This window comes from Platalea leucorodia, assembly GCF_965183815.1.
Source record: "Platalea leucorodia genome assembly, chromosome: 4".
NCBI classification, from domain to species: Eukaryota; Metazoa; Chordata; class Aves; order Pelecaniformes; family Threskiornithidae; genus Platalea; species Platalea leucorodia.
The window spans coordinates 121,158,780-121,179,271 of NC_138826.1; the positions used below are offsets into that span (position 1 = coordinate 121,158,780).

At 39.1% G+C, this 20,492-nt stretch overlaps 1 protein-coding gene across 1 annotated transcript in view; it reads left to right on the forward strand.

The window, feature by feature from the left end:
* Positions 1-1,693: 1,693 nt before the first annotated feature.
* Positions 1,694-20,492, forward strand: part of USP6NL (USP6 N-terminal like) — a 130,026-nt gene continuing 111,227 nt past the window's right edge. The window contains exons 1-2 of the mRNA XM_082309104.1: positions 1,694-1,778; positions 7,163-7,252. Of these exons, the coding sequence (XP_082165230.1) occupies positions 7,249-7,252 (4 nt within the window). The 5' untranslated portion in view covers positions 1,694-1,778; positions 7,163-7,248. The remainder of the gene's footprint in view (positions 1,779-7,162; positions 7,253-20,492) is intronic.

The window sequence follows — 20,492 nt, forward strand, 5'->3', positions numbered from 1 at the left end:
CTTTCTGAAACGTATCGCAAAGCAATAAATAATTCCTGTTTTCTGTTACATTTCCTCTGCACAAGGAGAGGAAACATTTAGACAAAAATGATCTGAGCTGCCATGTCTTACTGCCTTTAGCCATTTTCTCCTACGTGAAATGAACGTCACACGCAACCATGCTCACACACAGCTATGTAGATTTGCTAGTTCTCAGAGCTGTGAGACGTGCTGGCATGGGTATTTCCCGTGTCAGGGACGATACTTCCAGTTTTTCCAGAAGTAACACTATTCAGGCTATTTTTCATCTCAAATGAGAGAGAACTCTGAGGACAGAAAGCCTATTAAAAAATGATAGTATCTGTGGAGAAGATTTACTGATCTTCAGCTAACCAGTCAATAATTATTCAACTCATCTCATCTACCCTGGAATAATGGAGCACTGCTTTCTCCAAATTGTCACGAAATGTCCGTGTATTACAAGAGTTAGTAAAAATTAATATTGGAAGTCGAGGGCCCCACAACTCATACTGCAAGTTGTCTGGAACTGCTTATTTTAAAGAGTTTATCTTTAGTCGATGATGCTAAATTCCTTGGTTATTATTTGAATAGGAAGTATTTAAATATAATTATTACACAAACACAGGATTGTTTAAAACATTCAAAACATTTACTGAGCTTTGCTCTCTTCTTGTATCATTACCAGACGTCTTTTGGTAGTACATTTTAACTACTGTTTATTTTAATCTTGCTTCTAATGTAACATCATATTTTATTGCTACTTCAAATTCCCTCTTAACCACAATGGTTTTCTTTTTAAAACAAACTCGCCCCTTCTGGTCACGACACCGCTGTGGCATTTGAGACGTGCAATAGTCTCAAGCAGCTGTTTGTCCCATTTCTGTGCGTCTTCCCATCCAGTTTTGTTTGTAACTGGGTTTATCGCCCCATGCAAAGCACAGGGATGTATATGCGTAAGTAATTTGCACACGGGAGTGGGAGCGCTCTGCTTGAGGTGGGGCTGGGATCAAAGCCGTCCCTCCTGGGATGCGATGCCACGAGAGCTGGAACGCTCAACCCGGCCTATCCCGTCGTATGTATTTTCACACACAAGGCCGAGAAGTTGACCCATAAAGCCGTACTTCAACCCTCCGATTATCCAATGCTGGTGGTTTGCCAGAGAAAGCCAAAAAAGCACAACCGGGCTTTCAAAGTGAGGGTCTTGGCAGTTCACGCAGCACAGCCTAGCGGCCAAGATAAATCTGAGGAGCACAAGGCCTGTTTTGTGTTTTTCCCCTTTTTTTTTTCCACAGGATGCCTGCTCCTGCCAGGTGCCTCAGCGCCGGTGCGTGGGCTCAGCCCGTGGCGACCGGCCGGGCAGATGCCTGAGCTGGGTGTTGGTGGGTGCAGGGCTTGGCCCTGGGGGCAAACGCCCGAGTCTCGCTGGGCGCCCATCCCTGCGGCTGCCAGAGCAGCTCCGGCCTCGGCGAGGGACGGCTCCGCTCGCCGCCGGGGCACCGGCCCGCCCGGCGCTGCCCAGGCCTCGTTGCGAGCCCAAGATGGCGGCGGCGGGAGCAGACAGCGCGGAGGGGCCGGACACCTCCGCGCCTCGTTGTGAGTCCAAGATGGCGGCGGCGGCGGCGGGGGAGGGACGGGGAGGGTTTCCATAGCGGCGGCCGCCGGTGTCACACCGGGGCACTTCCTGGTCGGAGGCCGCCGGTCCCGGGGCAGCAAGCAGGGAAGCGCCGCTGGGGAGGAGGCGGACGGGGGCCCCGGAAGGAGGAGGAAGCCGAGCAAAGGTAGGGGCGAGCCGGGACGTCCGGCCATTGTGCGGCCCCCCGGGGTGGGGGGGGGCTGGACCCTTCTATTCCCGGGGCGCGGCGGGGGGTGGGGGGGAGACGCCGCGCCGACTTCTCCATTGAAGCGGGCGGGGTGGGACCCTGTTCCTAGAGAGCTGAGGGGAGGCGGGCAATACCATCCTCCCCCGGGGGGAGCCCGGGCTGCGCGCCCCACCCGCCGGGCTGGGGAGGTGGAAGAGGCGGGAGCCGGCTCCCGGAGGGTACCGGGGTGCTTCAGGCTGTTCCATTCCCAGCGGAGGGGTGTGCGTGTGTTCGGAGGGTCCCTACTATTTCTGCTGGGCGGCGGGGGCAGCGTGTGGGGAGCTCTGGGGGGGAGTCGGCGCGGTGCGGGCGGCAGCTGAGCCGAAGGAGCTGGGGAGCCCGGGGGAAGCCCTGCCGGAGATGCCCCTGGGTCCCACTGTAAGGCTTGAGTGAGGTGTGGCGGCCATGAGGGGGGCCGTGTCCCGGGGGGAGGGACCCCCCGAGCAGGGGGGTGCGGGGGGCTGCGGTGGCCTGGGCCTCCGCCGTCAGAAGGCGGCTGGGGCTGAGGCGTGTGGAGGGGATGCGTGTGTGAGGGTCACGGCTGTGGGTCGGAGAGACACCCCTTGGGTGGCCCCCCTTTTCTCTCAAGGTGGGAAGCTGTAATATCCACCCCTGTGGAGAGCAGGGAGGTTTTGGATGGCTGAACCCGTCTTTTAACGTGACTTTCTGGCACTGCCGCTTTCCGTACCTGCTCCCTCCTCTGCTTTTTGTAATACTTCAGGTATGGGGTGAAAAGTGCCAGCGCCAGGCTGAGCGTCGTGGTGTGGGACAGAAGGGTCCGCAGCCCTGCCGGCTTCCCGCAGGCTGTGCTGCCAGCAGGCTTCAGGCTCCACAGCCCTCCCTTAGTCCTTGGTCTCTGCTGGGGCTGCCAGCGAGGGAACCAATTATCAGATGTTTCGGGTTCTCTCTGTGGTGTGGATGGTTGCCTGTAGGAAACCACCGAAGCCATTGAACTGCCAGCTGAATGAGAGTCAAGTGGTGACTTAAAACACTGTCGCCGAACTTCTGTACCAGTCGTTTGCCCGCATACACTTGAGAATAACTTTCTTTGTGCTCTTTTCTGTTTGGAGCAGGCAGCTGCACAGAAAGCTGGCTATGAGCGTAGCTGGTTTTTAGCTTTCGCTGAATTACAGTGGAATGAAAGCGGGTGTGCATCTGCCTTGTTCACAACAAATGGTTGAGCAGCCTGGTCTAGGGGAAGGTGTCCCTGCCCATGGCAGGGGGGTGGAACCACATCATCTTTAAGGTCCCTTCCAATGATTCTGTGATCCTACGAAATGTATTTTGCGGAGGATCAATTCAATTAGAATAATTCTATTAAATACTTGTTCTCTTTGGTTATTTAGCTTGATGCGTACCCTGCAATCTAGAGCTGCCGTGTGACAGTCGAAACTCAAATTCTGCTAGGCGTGTGTATATTAAATACGGCGGCCAATCAGCAGTGCCTGAAACTAAAAGCAATTTGCTTCAACGCTTTGTAGTGTAAATATTCCGGCTATGAACAAAGAGGAGGGTGTGTCATTGTGCTTGTTTCATTTGTACTTCTACGTGCTTCCTCATTTGTGGCCAGTCAATGATTTTGTGTAGGTTCTTAAACAGTAGTAGTCTTATTTTGTTGTGAATTTTACGTTTGCGCTGTCTTGGGCGTTTTACTGAGCTGGGACGCTCAGAAGCTTGGTGCTATATTAGGAATTTCTATTATGTTCTTTTTAATAGCCGTGCTCTTAAGTGACTTAGTTTTGCTTCTTTTTAACTTCTGTTGTTACTGATTATAACTTTGAAGTTAATTCAGCTTGGATGCAGTGTAAAATAAGTATTTAGTAGAACTGCCTTTTAACCAGCTGTTCTTTTGCCCTCTGATTATACAGCACAGAAACCAGTAATTGCAGACTTAATGTTTTGCCAGCCAGCTATCTATAAAACATGTGCTTCTGAAATCTCTGTATCTGGTTTCTTTGAGGGGCCGTAACATTTTGGTTTAAAGAAGAAAGTAAATGACAGTAAAATACTGATTTGTGCCAGGCAGGCTCTCTTTAGACTACTTTGTCTTTGTGTGTGTATTTAAAAGGGCAGTTGCATGCTGCTCCTGTGATTTCTGGTTCTTGGGAACTGGAGATATAAATTCTTAACATTAACTCTTTAGCATCTAAATTAAACAGATACTGCAATAACATACAGACAGACTAGACCTGAATCTTTAATTGTCAACTTAAAGGAAAATCTTTTCTCTGGATAGACTCATAGTGCATAGAATATATCCTGTAATTTACTTGCAATCATCTGGCTCATCTTAATTATCCTGAAACAGAGTATTGGGTAAAAAAGAGACCTGGCACTAGATGTGGAAACAGATAATTGGATGTAGTATTAGTGTGCTTGAATTCGAAGTTATCAAGAGCTTCTCTCACTTCAGGTATTCCTTTCAAATCTAAGTTAAAATGCTGATAGTTTCACAACTACTTAAGGTGAATACCACCAAGGGCTAGAAGATGTATGTTAGTAGAGGAAATACTGGATGGAATACAAGGATTAGCTCTTCAGGAAAAGAGAAGGATCAAAGCTATGTGTGTGGGTTTTTTTATAGCCTTGTTAATTGCAAGGAAAAGTATAAAGGATGTCAGGTACTATTTTGAATAAAAAGGCAGTTTTTCCAAGATGGTATCTTTCAGCAAGACACTCAACAAGTAATAGTCTTTCTTTCCTCAGTTGTGTAATAGTTGGTAGTGTTTTTGTGCAGGAGAGAACCCTACAAGCATTGAAATAAATTAAATTGTTGGCTGAGAGAGCTAAGTGATAACTGTTTAGTTTCTAACACACATCCTTAGGAAGAGCGTCAATATTGTAATGCAATAGAAAGCACAGACTTTCTGATACTTGGCAGTGTTGACTTTTCCAGACTTTGCGATACTGCTTGCTGTTGCTATACTTGAAATTACAGATAAAAAATGAAACTTTCCTTTTTTAGGGACTTAAGCACTTTCAAATAGTCCAAGTAAATGGCCTTCAGCGAAATGATAAAGTCGTGAACAAGGGAAATTTTATAAAGCACATGTGCAGCGTTATTTCAAAGAAAAAAACCTGAATTTAACCAGAAGTCTATATTGGCTAGTAAACAGATATTAGCAGTAGCTAAGCAAAATATTTAGACACGGAAGGCAAGATAGGAGTAAGATTTTATAGCTGAAGTTGGAGTTCAAGTGGCTGTGGTGTAGCGAAACGTTTGCTTTTCATGGTTATGACACGTGGTTTTAGGTAGTATATAGCTGCTATATTCTCCCCTTCTTGTTTCCTTAGTGTTACGTGACTAGATTTTTATAAATGATATGGTGCATAATTATGCTATTATTAGCCTTAAGTGATTTTCAGAACTGATGTTTTGTTTTTTCCTAATGAGCAGCCTTTTCCTGTACTTACACACAATAAAAAGTCATGTAATGCAATGTCTCTGAGGCAAAGTATTGTTAGTTCATATTTATAAAGCTAAGGTGAGAGTCTGTCTTTGGAAAATCGAGTTGAATGGGAGACTCCACTCTTCCAGTTGACTCTGCATAAGACTGAAGAATAATTTGGGCCCAAGGGTAGTGTGGAGCTCCGGTCAGAAGTGCTTTGGACCTGGGTTGAGGGCCATCTGTATGACTCATTTGATGTTCTTAACATAATAGCTGTAATTAGTCCAGTAAATAATTAAAAGTCATGGAAGTTATATTTGCTAATTTTGACATCGGTAATCAAAAGGAAGCTGACAAGGCTGCGGTTCTAATGATATGTTTTAACCAGACGCTTTATTTTTGATTAGGCTGTGCGTGATTAAATGTTTAATTTAGCAGCCATTCATAGAGAATTGACAGGACCTGCAATTCAAACTGTTCTTCTTCAGTGATTGCACCATCTAATGGCCTTGTGTTCATCTGTGGTTTTTTATAACGTTTGCGTACGTATTTCTTCAGCATGATGCCATTTTCTTCCCCTATTAAGCCTCTTCCCTGCGTTACTTTTTCAATGCAAAAAAAAGGTGGTTGTAATTTTCAGTCTGCAGCATTACTGAAGGCTTCCTTTTGGCAGCTGGCTTTTTTGTGGTGTGTGTGCAGTTTGGGTTTTTCTTTTTTTTTTTTTTCTTTGTTTGGTTTTTTTTGGGTGTGTGGTTTTTTTCCCTTTACAAAACTGGTTTTAGTAATTGATATAGGAGCCTTCTTGTGATGTGAATTCAGTTCTGTGATAGTTCCTCTACTTTTTTGGCATGTGCTGTAAATCTGTAAACGTTATGCGAACTCATACTTCAGGAAAAGTTAGATCTCTTCTTTTGTCTTTTTGTCTCTTATTTTTTTAAACATTAAAGAGATTGGGAGAGTTGAGACTTGAAATCTGAGTCAGCACAAGATATTATCTGGCTGGATTAACACAGGTGGTCAGGTTCAGCAGGTTCTAATTGGTTCTGAAAAGGGGAAATAAATCGCATAATATTCCTTAATTTACAGGAACTCTCTATTTGTGGAGGTATTAGAGGAAAACTCTTTATAGCTTAATAGATATGCTTGGTTTTTTCTTTTCACCTCAGCTGTGAGGTGAAGTTACTTTCGTTTAACTGTTCTCTCAGATTTATATAAACTCAGTTTTAGCAGCAGGATGGAGATTATATAATAAATTTTCCAAAATGACCTTGCTGTGCTGTCATTGTTGGAGATTAAGTCCTCTATATTTCGCTTCAGGGAGAGCCAGTTATATTGTTAGTGAATCCATATCTGCCCTACTTGGATATCTTTTGTTCATTTTGATTATGAATTGACTGATCTGATGGCTTACAGCTGCTAGAAATGGTAACTTTTTCAGGTTTTTGTTTCTGAGGAGGAAGTGTTGGATGCTAATGCCAACCCATCCTTACTTAGTAAACTTATTTCTGAGTCTTGTGTTTTACAGAATATATTGCATCTTCTTGCTAGCTGAGGTTGCTGAAGGAAAATACTACATGGATGGTTTTTTCAGTTACTATATCCATATTGTAGTCTTGTACTTTTAACTTCTTAAGAATGTTTGTTTTCTTTTGGGAGCAGTTATATTTTATGAACCAGTACGTGCACACAAGTTTATAATACGAATGTTAGAAGAAAATACATGTTTTGAGTTGATAAAAATATATCCATAAGGAGTGAAGTTCCTCAGTCATAACAAATACATCTTTGCATTCCGTTTTTTAACAAGGAGGATGAAAAGATAGTAGGAAAGGCAGTTTATATATAAACATTTATTCCAGTTATCTGAAGTTGAAAAAAATGATTTGTCTCTTTTTATTTTCCTACTATCATCAGGACATGTATACCTCTGAGAAACCTTCTCCAACAAGATACCTTGCTTCAAGACCTGTCCTGGATTATATGCAAAGAAGTTTCCAGTCATGAGTGAGTAGATTTCTTTATTTAAGAAAAAGGAAACCCTTAGCTTGCAGTTTAGAAGAAACATACTTCTGTAGTGGGTTTTGGAAGGTGGTTCTTCCTCAAAAATACTCATACTGAGTTTTGTTTCTTCAGTCCTTTAAAAATAACCGAATAAAGCTGAGATTTGGCAGATACTGTTCTTAACCTGCAAATTTTTGATCAATGTGTGCTCTGTAAGACTTATGTGTTGGTAGTCTGGTATCATTTTCTAGAAGGTGAGTTCTGTAACAAGCTGATGTTTGTTTTTTTCAGTATGAATAGAACATGTAACTCTGAGAGGAAAATGTTTTGGGTTTGCTAAGAACTCCAAAATACCTGACTGTCCAGTAAGTTAGAATAGCTGGTAAAAATCCAACATAAAATGAATGGACTTCATTTTATGGGGAAAAAAAAAAATATTACTCAAATTCCAGTATAGAGGTCTGATCCTAAAGGAATTTTGGCATGGATTGGAAAGATCTGAGCCACGGAAAACTGTGACTTAAGATCTGTTTTGGTGAAAAAAACAGATGAAAGACACCAGAAGTTTTGCTTTACCCATATCTGATGGGTAAGATAATCTCTTTTTAGCGAACTGTTTTGAGTATTTAAAGATCTTTCATAAGTTTTGCGGATGTGAGACTTCTTAATATAATTCTTGGCAGCAACATTACCTAGCCTTACATCATGTAGAAATAAGGATATAACTTCATATGCACAGGAACTGTATTTATAATGTAGCTTAGTTTCAGCACAACTGTACTGAATCTGTTGAAGAACAAGCATCTAGTTCATAGGATAATTATATCCTGTGTTAGTAATATAAGACCATTTGATTTTCTGGGAGGAAGTGAGTAAAGAAAATTGTTGGTTAAATTTCTTGTCAAACTAAATGAAAAATGACTGTTCTTGACATCTGGGAGAAAAAAGAATGATGGAGGAAATGCTTGCTAAATGCAGCAAAGGAAAAACTACACCAGAAAAAGGACTGAAAGAATTGCTGTACTCTAGAGTTCATGCTTAGTGTAGGTAGAACTATTTTAGTATTTATATAGAATTACATCTGTTTTCTCCGTCGTATTGCTGTTCACACTTGTTTACTTTCTGTCATTTAAAGTATTTGCTATATTGCATAGATGACAACTTTACAGGCAGTTATTCAAGTACCTGAATATCCTGATTTGTCAGACGCTGGTATATTAACCTTCATTTGTTTTATAGAGCATCCCATGTGCTGTCATAGTCTTAAACATAACAAATATTTGTAAATCCTTTTACCTTTTGAATCATAGTTGCTGTGTTAAGTGTGAGTCACCGAGGTGCTGCTCTGATGTTTTTGGTTTGAGTACAACAAATGCTGTCATGACTTGAGCAAAACACCATTGGTTTTGGTGAGATTTCGACATGATTCCAGACTGGAGAGTTTAGCTTTATATTAGCAAGAATGAAGACCCTTATTCAAATGAAAGATAACACTTTGGCAGTACTTTTTGTGGTGGTTAATAATAATGTTATTCAAAATATACTCTCCTCTTTGCAGGACACCACATTCCTGTGGTAGATTAGATGCTTAAGTCCATGCTAAGTGATGGGCTTCACGGGCACAAAAGAAAATGCTGCTGCTTTCAAAAATATGGTTTAGAGAAGATTAGATGTTTAGGTTCAGCTGGTGTTAGATTTCTTAATTTATGGTTTACTTCCGAGAAACTTGAACTATAAGCATGGTCTACATAGTTTTAGGCTCCTCTCTACTAAGTACCTCAGTCTGTAAGGTATTTGTCATCTTATGAAGCTGTATTTATTTGCATACTTCTGTGTATGTAAGCTTATTCACAAAATCTGTGGGCACCTAGAATAGCTAAGTGATGGGAGCCTCTAGTATTCCAAACTTGTGCATCACCTAGTGTAATTCAAACAGAAAATCTGTCTAAAATGTTGATCTAAAATGTGGAAACATCAGACTTATGAAGGCTAATAACTTCTTGGTTAAAAAATTCAGAATGCTGTTACGTGCAGGCTACATTATAGAATCCTGCTTGTTATTTTCTTGTGATACACTTGATGCAATATATATTTCCATTGCTGTTTGTGAAGGGCTGTTCTAGAATCTCAGTCCTAAAATGATTAAATCCCTTTTCTAATATTTGTCCTAAATTTATTCACAAGCAGTTCCTATTTATTTGGTTTTCTGCCAACCTTATTCATTAGCTGAAAAAGCCATTTTTACCTTATATCATATTTGTCATTAGCAGTTTGTTACATAGAGCATATTATTTTATTGAAACAGCTTGTAGAAGTAAACCCATAATATCTTGGTAATTAAGAAGCACACACAAGCTTATTTTTAAGCAAACGATGAGTTAACATTTTTTGGGAAGTGAATAGGAGAACTACTGCTGTTGTATAACTTTTAATAGTTATCAGGTGTGTAGGTAAGTGCTTCAGATCCTGTTGTACTGGATCTTCTCCAGTACTGGGGAAGAGTATTGACAGAATTGCAAAGTCCACCAGTCATGGTAGTTGTTTTTAGTTGTTGGGCAATACAGAGAATCTGAAGAGGTGTTAAAACTGAGGCAGTCTATTAAGGCTTTTATTTCTGTGGAATGCCTTTTACAAATGTCTTGTTTTCATAAATAAGGATAAGACAAGTCAGTATTTCAAATTATACTTTTAACATTGTGTGCCCCATGGGACAGCGAGGTCACATGCTGTAGCTAAGTTAGATTGATTTTGATTTATTTTGTATTTAAAGATAACTTGTCAGGGAAATCCTGGCTGTATGTAACCTGCCTAGAATGTGATACCACAGAAAGAGCTGGTTTAATTTTCTATGTTTTCTCCAGTTGTTGACATTTAGCTGCCAGAAAATGTGTAGTGTCATGATAAATTCTTATGATTATAAACTGTGCTTTTTATGTTTGGGAGTTTTCCTGTGTCTTTCTCCTTTGAAGAAAGGTCAGTGCGGTGAACTTATTTGAGCTGCTGCAATGAACTCAGTTTGCAAACAATTAAACTAAATGTTAGTACATACTGTTGCAGCAACCTGCTGACATCCTCATTTTTTTTTTTCCCCCTTAAATGTATAGGATGCAGTGCCAACTTTTTTATTATTCTGCTGTCATAATAAATTGTACAGAATAATTCTTTCCTGGCTTTGTCTTTCTGCTTTTAGTTTTATTTCCCACACCCTAAAAACTTTATACTTTGTGCAGTTGGGAAGTGAACCTGCTGTTCTTCATGCTTCAGTATCATCTCGTCAGGTTTTCTTCGTGATTGACTGAGGGCAGGAGCGTATTTTGTGTGTTTGGAGAGATGCTATTCGATGTAACTTATATTTTGAAATTGGTCAGTGTGGCCTGGTAATGAGGTGGGAAACTTTTTGCTTCACCAGTTCAAATCAAGACCACAATGGTGTGATTAAAGGCTGCTTCTGTTTGATGGCTGGTTATTTATCTTGACCTCTCATTACAGCTGGCTTTCTGGTTTGTGTTCACAGAGGAACCTTAGGGTTTTGTGATTTCTGAAAAAAAAAAATAAATTTTTTTTTTTCCTTTCTTTTTGAGTTCTTGTAGTGTGTGTAAAGAAATAGTTTTCTCTGTCAGTTTCTCTGTTCATGAGCAATAAACTTGGGAATTAAAACAAATGTTAAGGTCAGCCTTAATAGATAAAGATATGGTTTAGCAAGTATGCATTATAATTCCTATGCTTGCAACTGAGAAAAGTGTGTTCTGGGCTTTTATAAAGCTTCCTAGGCTAAGAAACGTCTGGTTAAGGCTGGCTCAATTTTCCCCCTTCACCTCCAATCTCCCCTTGTTGTATGCCAGAATGAATTTGTAGTGAACTGAGGACCAAGTCAAACTGTTCATAAAATAAATGCTGGGAAATGGACAATTTTATGTGGTTTACACAAAGTGTAAGGTGGCTGTGCGTTTTGTGTATTTTGGGGTTAAAGTGTTGCAAATAACTATAAAGCTGATCGATGTAGTTTAAGAGGCTTTGTAATCATCAGTTCTTTTCAGTGAGCTGAGATTGAAAGAAAGGAGAAAGACTAAGTTCTGATTCATACATAAAACTGCATGCTGGGGAAGGAAAGCTTAGAAGTAAGCTAAAATATCTTTAAAATGAAGTATAACAATGAATAGCTAAAGGATGTCGGATTATTATGTTACACGCTAAGTTTTTGTTTTATTTTTGAACTATGAACCCTGAAAACCTATTCATAAAATGCAAGCTTGAAGATACAGTATGTGAAGTATTTTCTTTAACAATTGTTCTTCTGATTTCACTTTCTGATTATCTTCTAATCTTTAGAAATACTGTGACTTGAGAAATACAGAAGAAGCTATTTTTTCCTAGGTAACCTTTACTGAAATTTGAAATAGTAATTCTTTATTAGAAACTGAGGTTCTGAATGATAAAGAATTGTAGGACAGAGGGGATAAAGAGACATAATGCATATTTGAAAAAGGTTAGTTTGAAGACATGTAAAATATTTTAAGAGTTAAATAATAATATCCCACCCCCCCACCCCCCCGCAATTCAGCTATCTGGAAAAGAATGAAACCCACAAAATACTTAAAATAGTAAGCTACTGTATATTAACAACCCCGTAAGAATTACTTCATCGATAACATTCGTATTTATCTTCTGTTTGCTCTATTTTTTTCTTGAAACTGTCAGGGGAATTGACCACTGTACGTCACTGTGGTGACTGACACATGAGTGCTTGGATCAGAAGCAGTAGTGTAGTAACTCTTTTTTTGTAGTGGGAGGATGAAGCATGAAAAATACATGTATACAAAGTTGTTTGGCTCCTGAACCTAGCGGTCAGGAGAAACGATTACCATTCTTGGTCTTGCTTCACTGTTACTCTTCGGTGTTGTCTTAACTTTTGACTTCTATTTTCTTCAGATACGGCTAGTTAATGCTGTACCGGCTGGCTGTCCTCTCTGTGTAGTGCAGCTATACTCGAGGGAGGCTATCAGCAAGCGTGCTGGAGATAGTTTTCTGACTTAAAATGCAGATTCAGAGGCCAGAGTTAATGAGTTACAGAAACTTGTATGGACTTGTGGAAAAGCTTTGAACGCAGTCTCATTAGAAAGGTCTGGCCTGTAGGAGCCAAGGCTGAACTGAGGGTCTTTAAAATTTCGTGACCCCCTTAAGATGTTGGCCTTGCCAGTAGAGGGGCTGGTGTCCTTTCCCCTTCTGAATTCCTGCATCCTTCCTTGTTGCAGGAGCATTCATGAGGGTGATTTGAATTGGGTGGGCTCCCGAAGCTGTTTACTAGATAGCTGCATAAATGGTTGTACTGCTGTGACGCAGGGAGAGAAGTGCAGGGGTGAGAAGGAGTGATCGGTGGGTGAGACTGTTGTCTTTCCCTAGCTTGAAGTGTGTATAGAACTACAGTTTAAGTTGTTTAGGAATGTTGTAATCTTAGGCTTCCTCTATACTGAGTGAGGAGAAGCATCTCCAGACGGCTAATCAGATCTTCAATGACCCAGATTCTCACCAATGCTGTAATTAAACTGCTCCTCTAAATACAGATGGTGCATTAGTCCCAATAAAATAGAAACCCAAATACTTTACATGACAGAACTCATGCATCACATTGAGGAAATGTAGGCCTGTTAGTAGAAACTTGTTTTCTTAATATTCACATTTTATGATGTTGGATTTCTTCTTAATTCAATTCTTCTTTATTCAGTTGACATAATGATGCACCTTCTGAGACCTCGTAACTTTTTTTTTTTTGCTGATAGTATAGGTATTTAAACATATCGTAGAATCATAGAATCCCAGGTTGGAAGGGACCTCAAGGATCATCCAACCTTTCTAGGCAAGAGCACAGTCTAGACGAGATGGCCCAGCACCCTGTCCAGCTGAGTCTTAAACGCGTCCAGTGTAGCGGAGTCAACCACTTCCCTGGGGAGATTATTCCAATGAAAACTTTTTGAAATTCATCTGCATTTAAGCAGACCTTTAAGATCAATTGTTTTCAGAATCCTTCCTTTATTTTTGATCACTTTAGGATATTTAGGACTGGTAAGTTGTGGCTTTCCTTGCACTTAAACTTATTTTTAGATTGAAGAAGACGACAAACATTTCTGAGTTTTGTTCTGTCACTTTTTAACTGAACAAAATAAGTCTTCAATCTCCATAGACTGAAGTGAAGTCGCTTTCTTTTCTTAAGCTTTGCAGGAGGTTGCAGCTACCAAAAATGTATTTATCACATTCAGAAACTGTGCTTCCACGTGATATATTCAAGTTCAGTAGTCTCACTTTCTATAAGGCTTTCTAAACAAACAGGTATTGCTTAGTATTTACTGTTTCATTTAAATTAGTTAATAATGTATAGTAAAGCTAAATATTTTAAAACCCTTTGGATATATTTCAAATGCATTTATTAAACATTTAAAAAAAGTTGGGTGGGTTTTTTTTGTTTTTGTTCTGTTTTTTTTTTCCCCCATAAAGGGAACTCCAAAGCTATCTTCTTTCAGCTGGGCTTTCTCCCTGTGGGTTTAAATTGGTGGTCAGATTGATGGGGCTTCTGTAAATAAGTTAGTGCAACATGACACCCACGTTTAAACCAATGTAATTTCTGTTTGTAAACCAAGATGTTGGCGGTGGCAGGAAGCTATTGTTAGTTTTGAACTGAGAGGAGAGTGGTGGCAGGAAAGTTATGATCATGAATGTTATTGGAGGACCAGTCTTTTTGTATACACACTTACTGCTCCCTGAATACGTCCTTTTTAGACACTTGCACTTCACATTTATTCTGTCACATTTGCATTGAAAATTAAGGTTGGATTATTTACAAATTATTTATTTTATAACACTCTGTGTGTGTGTCCAAAATAGCAAAGATGATAGAAATATGTTTATAATAATAATTCATATATATTTAAAAATTCATTACATGTTACATTTGTACTACATATTTTTATATAATTATTTTCTATTTATATTATAAATTATATATTTGCTTAAGATATAACAATTCTTTTATTTATATGTGTATATGTAGAGGGAGAGAGTCCTCTTTCTAAATTTGTCTGCCTCTCGCTGTTTTGATTGATGGCCAGTAAGGACCGCTGAATTATTACGGCTAATTGGTGTACACAGCAGTACATCCATTTGGCATGATAATACTCTCCTATTACAGTTTTTTTTTTTTATTTAAATCTTAGTCTTTGGGCCTATCTCTGTACTCCTTTATATAGAACAGTGCACAATAATGCCTTTATTGTGGATCTTTGGTACTCCTGCGGCAGAAAAGAGTAAGTAGCAAAGAACACTGTAACCTTGTTCTCTGGAGTGACTATCAAGTATCCACCGCTATGTAAGCAATTCATATTTCTGGGATCCTATTCATCCTGTGATAAGTTGAGGGTGGTGTTCAAGTACATTCCAAAGGGGGAAGGATGCAGGAACTCACAGCTCAAACACAGATGAAAAGCTAGAGCTATAGATGTAGATGTTTGGGCAGGCACCCCCCTCTTTGCATAAGGCACTGTGTAGACACAGACCGAAGTTGTTCTAGTTACTGCAGGGAGGACTTTCTAGAGGCTGCAGTACTAAGCTCCCTAGTGGTGTTACAATTTTCTGTTGAATTAGAGAATTCACAAAACAGCAGCTGAGGCAGATGAAGGCTTAGAAATGAGCTGAAGAAGAACTTTTCCAACAGCAGTGTTAAGTGAGGTATTTAGAGGACTTTCCTTGCCTGTTGTGAGTCATGCTGTTCTCCCTTTCTGTACAAATGATTGAATAATATGCACCACTGTGTTGGAGAAGTGAAGCTATTGCTGCTCATTAGTGTAACTTCATCACAGATATGAGAAATAAGTGAGCTGCACCCTCATTTTATGTTACATTATTTATGTTCATATTCAAGAAACAAACCACCTGATGTACAAGATGTGTAGTTATTTTAAGCTAAATTGACTGTGTTTCAAGAAAAACTGCTCTGACATTCTTTACCCAATTTTTGATGGGAAGCAACTTCTTTGATTTGTAGCACGGATGGAAAATATTTGGGGTTGTTGCCATAAGTGGGGTTATGCAAGTAATCCCAGCAGGATTACTGGCTCTGTGTTTGTTTAAATTTAAGATCTTTTCTTTACTTAAACAGTCCAATCTGTTGTCCTTTCAGTGTTTAAAGGATGGTTGCAGATGTTTGTGTAAACAAAGGAGTTGCACTTAGGTGATATCCTATCAATCAGCTGATTATAAGGTTCATTTAATCTCTCATTGCAAAAGAGCCCCCTATAATTAAGAGATTTTAATTCTTAAAATTATGTGGGAGACCGACATGATAGCGCTGGAATTTTTTCAAGGCTATTGGTATGCCTGTACCTATCCTGCTCAAAATTTCTGAAGTCAGCAGAAACCTGTGCAGGACTTCTAGGCTAGTTTGGGAAGCTGGTGTGTTACGGTTTCTTTTTGTGTTTTCTTCTTTTTTTTTTTTCCTTTCCCCCTGTTTTATTTTGTGTAACATAATTATTCTCTGGAATGGAAGGCATATCAACATGCTGTAGAATCTCCAGTGCTTTTGGCCACTGCAGTCATTAACCTAATAGATCACTAATATAAAAGGGCACTTTGTTTTAATAAAGCACTTTCGTTTGCCATAGGAGAGGATTCTTGAATGCAGTCTTTCTGTTTTACCCTTGAAAAGCTCTTTGAAAACCTGCCTAATGCCGTGGTAGAGTGCTGAAAGGCTCACTCAGAGCTCTTTTGAGCAGCAGTCAAGACTTCCCAGAATTTTTTGAGACATAGGGAAAGAAGTCTCTCACCAGAGATTTATACTGCATTCAATATAAAGCTTTTTCCTTCTTTTTTTTTTTTTTTTTTTTGGTAGTAGAATTTTGTACAGCATTACATGAGGACTATTTTTTTTTGATGCTACTATTTCTGAGTTGTACAAACACTGTAACGACATAAACCTCCTTCCCTGCCCTCCCCCAAACTTACTTTTTGGAGGTGACGCTTGACAGCTGCAGCTCTCTGTTCTTATCAGTGATGCTGTGCTGCAGCCATACTTCGTGTCCAGGCTGTTGTACAGACCCTGCTTGCCTTGCGTCTTCAAAGCGGTTATATTTCATGTTACTTTATATCTGGTCATAAAAACTAGACAAGCTTTTAGCTTCCTCTTTTCCCCCCCAGTTACATCAAGTTACTGTAAGAGTATTTGAAGGACATCGGGGTTGGTCTTGGAGGATGGGAGAGGAAAAATTAAGTTTATAGTTTACCTTGAAAAGATTAGGTAAAACTGAAAAGTGTTAATTTTGCTTGTTACTTCTTTCCCCCACCATACTCTCTTCTATGCTGGAAGCAGTGACAAAAATGTCTGCAGTTTTTACATTAACTGTGTGGTAGGAAAGTACTTCTTTTCAGAGCAAAGGCTAATGAGTCACTTTCAATATTTATTTATTCCCTGTGCATTAAAACAAACTAAAAGAAATAATATTTATGTGAAACTCACTGTGAGGCTCTTGGGTGTGGTGTATTTTGTTTTTTGTTTTTTTTCTTTTTTTAATGCATCAGTCATTAAGTGGAACATCCATTTTGGAGAACTAACGCTTAATTTGTGTTTTTGTTTAATGCTGTATACTCAGCGGTCCTAGTAGATGGTATAGCAAGGCCGGGTTACCTGTGTGTTGTCCAGTGAAACCTAACAGATCAAGTTCAAGGATAAATCTGCTGCAAATGGAGGATGATGATGGCACTTTTTTTTCTGTTCTTTTAGCACTGGTATAGTACCACTGGTAGTTAAAATAATGGATTAAAATGCGTGACTGTAATATTGGGTAGAGTGATGCGGTTCAGTCCCTTCTCGTCTGGACCACGGGCAATTGTTGGCTGAAATTTGGCATGATTTTAAATTCTCTACGGCTACAGAGAGAGCATGGAGAACAGTAAATGTACTACAGTCTATTGTCTGCCAAAATTGGGACTGAGTCACTAGGGCATGTACAGTTCCTCTGTCTTTGCTCTAGTAATGGGTCGGTGAGGTGTTCTTCAGTTGGGTAGTTTGGTTGTCTTACAGTGAAGCTGAATAAAGAAGCCTGTTCCACGCTGCTGCTACCTGCCTCGGTCTCGCATAGCTTATCTGCAAGCAGTGTTGCTAAGATGCCCAGGTGTTTCCAGCAAGTTTTTTCATTGATCAGGGAATAGGAGAAGTTTGTTAGTAGCTGAGCCATGTATATACTTTATGGGAAATAGGGTTGGATATGAAGCAAGTGTGATGTGCTAGTTACAGTGCACTAGTAAATAAATCCATTTGTAAGAACAGAGGCAAAAGAGAGATAACCGTAAAGGCGGCCACAACCAGCCGCTTAACCAGAATGCATATATCAAATATGATAAATAATAAATAAATAAATAATAAAATAATAACTTGTCACATTCAAGTACTAAGCTCAGATTTTAAATACATTAGTTAAAATATGTTTTAAAAGACTGCATTTTCTGAGTGAATGCACAAGGAGAGCAGGAGGCAGAAGTCTGAAAGTGAACAGTTAATGGTGTCTGCCATTAGAACACAGCTGCAGTAAGCAAAGGGACCCCGGTATGCTTCCTTACAAAGGAGGGTGGATCACTTCTGACCTGTGTGACCTTCAGGCTAATTTTCTTCACTTACTTTTGAAGCACTAAATTCTTTCTTCCCTCGCATGTGTCTCTTTATAACAGTTTTTTCATCAATAGGTAAGCTATATTTGTGCAAATAGATATTTCTTCAGTGTTAGATTAGCGTATTACAAAGTGTTCAAAAACTTATTTTAAAAATTTTAATTTTATTGCAGAGAGAAAGTCATACCGTAGATTATTTGCTACAGAAATTAAGCCTGCAAATACATGAGGTTAATAAAAGTACTCTGTATTTTGCAGTGGGCTAACAAGTTTTGATGTTCTTCCTGGTGGCTGTGGACAGCTGCATTTTATTACTTGGATTAAATATCAACATAGAAATGTTACATGCAGTAAAGGATTTAATTCTGCTAACACATAGAGATGCACAGAATTTTGTAATTTTTCTTTGCTTCAAGGAGGTAAGATATTATTAATCTCATTCATATCCTTTTCAACAGGAAACCAAGTGAGGGTTTAAATTAAAAGCAAAGTTTTTTTTTTTTTTTTTCTTCTTTGAATTGAACACACATTCACTTTTATTAATCTTTACCAGATTAAACTAATGAATTTGCTTTGACTTCAGTATTGACACATGTAAGATAGTCGTAGTTTTGATTTTTGTTTAACATTGCAAACAGAAAAAAAAATCTTTTAATGACTAGTATGGCTTCTTTCTGTATGTTCAGGTTTGACAGAATATTTTATAATATCCTTTAGCTTGAAGGCAAATCTGTTGATTAATACTGTAGCCATGACCCAAATACGGGAAATGCAAAATTGCTGCATATTCTGTTTGGAGTGCTGCATATGCAGGAAATGCTGCGTATTCTGTTTGGAAAAATCTTTTAAAACCTTTCTATTGTCGTAATTACAACGTCATAAATGTTTGGTTTCTTTTCGAGGCTTCTAGTATGGAACTTTTTTCTCAAAATAATTGTCATTTGTAGCTAAAACTGTATAAAGATTTGGACTGTAATATGAGGGAGACAGAAATTCTGTGCGGTGTGTGCATTCACTGAGGTGAGATCTTGTACTAAAACACTTTCTTCCTCCTGTTTTAAAAAAACATATTTTATCACATATTTAAAATGAGCTGCTTAGATGCAACTTTTCTTGGGAAAAATGCCATTTGCTTTGTTGGCGCTTGCTTTATTTACTAGATAACTGTGCCTTATAAAGGGGCCTTTTGCCTTTTGAAGGGCATGGGTGTGAGGGAGAGGAGAAAAATAGGATAAATTTGAAGATCCATAATAAGAATCTGTGCTTCTGTAGTTACTCTTTATCATAATAGCTATGTTTCTTCCTTACCACTATCCTAATCACATCATTCCGGAAGACACGAAGTACCTCTGTTGTATCTAAGGAGTTCTGTACTGTAGCCTAAGCTATTCCTTTTGACAAGTCTTTACAGGTTAAATATTTAAGAGCTTTTGGAAGCCTTTTAAACTGTTGCTAAACTGTGTAGTTCGGACACACTTGTAGGTCTACATCTGGTGGTACGGTTTTACAGTACATATATGAGCAAAGACTAAGCAGTGCCCTTATTTTGCTTGTAGAGGTGATAGGTATAAAAACACATCTATCAGGAGGAAAAAATAAAATGCATACATGCATTTTTTTTTCTTTTTCTTTTTTTTCTTTTTTTATCAAGACTTATTTGAACACAAACATCTGATACCGATTTCCATTAGTGTCTGGTGTCTGTATCAGGAGGATGATGAAAGCGATCTACATGGGCAGTTCCCTTGGCTTCGTTGTGGCTCTCTGGGAAAGTTTCTGTCTCTCTTGTTATCACCTAGATCCACTTCCAGAATGTGTTGTAGCAAGAGCTAAAGGGTAAAAACCAATGTGAATTGAGTAAGAAGGGTAACAGTAAGAGTGTTGTGCAGTGACGGGATTTTGCAATGTGTAGTTTCTTTCCGTACAACTTCAAAGTGTGCAATAATGGCTGCTGAACAGAGCTATATGGTTTTTTGTTTTTTGTTTTTTGTGTTTGTTTTTTTTTTTTTTCTCTTCCCCTTTCCCCTTTTTTAGCATTTGATTTTCTTTTTTGGGTTGATAAGTTTTTGCCTGGAACAGGTGGAATTAATTTCAATGACTGTTTATTGAAGTTCTCAATCATCATCCTGAATTTAATGAACAGCTTTCTTGTATGTTTAAAGTAGAAAGAAAAACAGACTTTAAAAAAAAAAAAGTGAACAAATGCCTCTCATCCTCTTTAATCAGCGTTCACTTAGATGGCTTTGTTACAATTATTTATTACTTCTCCAGCCTCTAGATCAAGCTACTTTCTGCTCCCAAGAAGATTTCTTCTAGAAGAGGTTCATATATCTACATCAGTTTGTTTTAAAAACTGCAGCTGTACTTTCATGCTTTGAAAATGGTAGCAAAAGTGCTAAAAATGAAGAAAAAAAATATTCCTATGTGAATGCAAATTCTGTTGGATTAAGCAGTTACTGACATTTACTGACTCTGTGGGGCCATTCAGAAGCCTGTGAGGATATTTATTTATTTATTTTTATGGATGCTTTGCAAAATGTGTAGCCAAAGCAGTCGTCTTTGAAAAATGAATGCCTTGAATAATAAATGGAGTGCG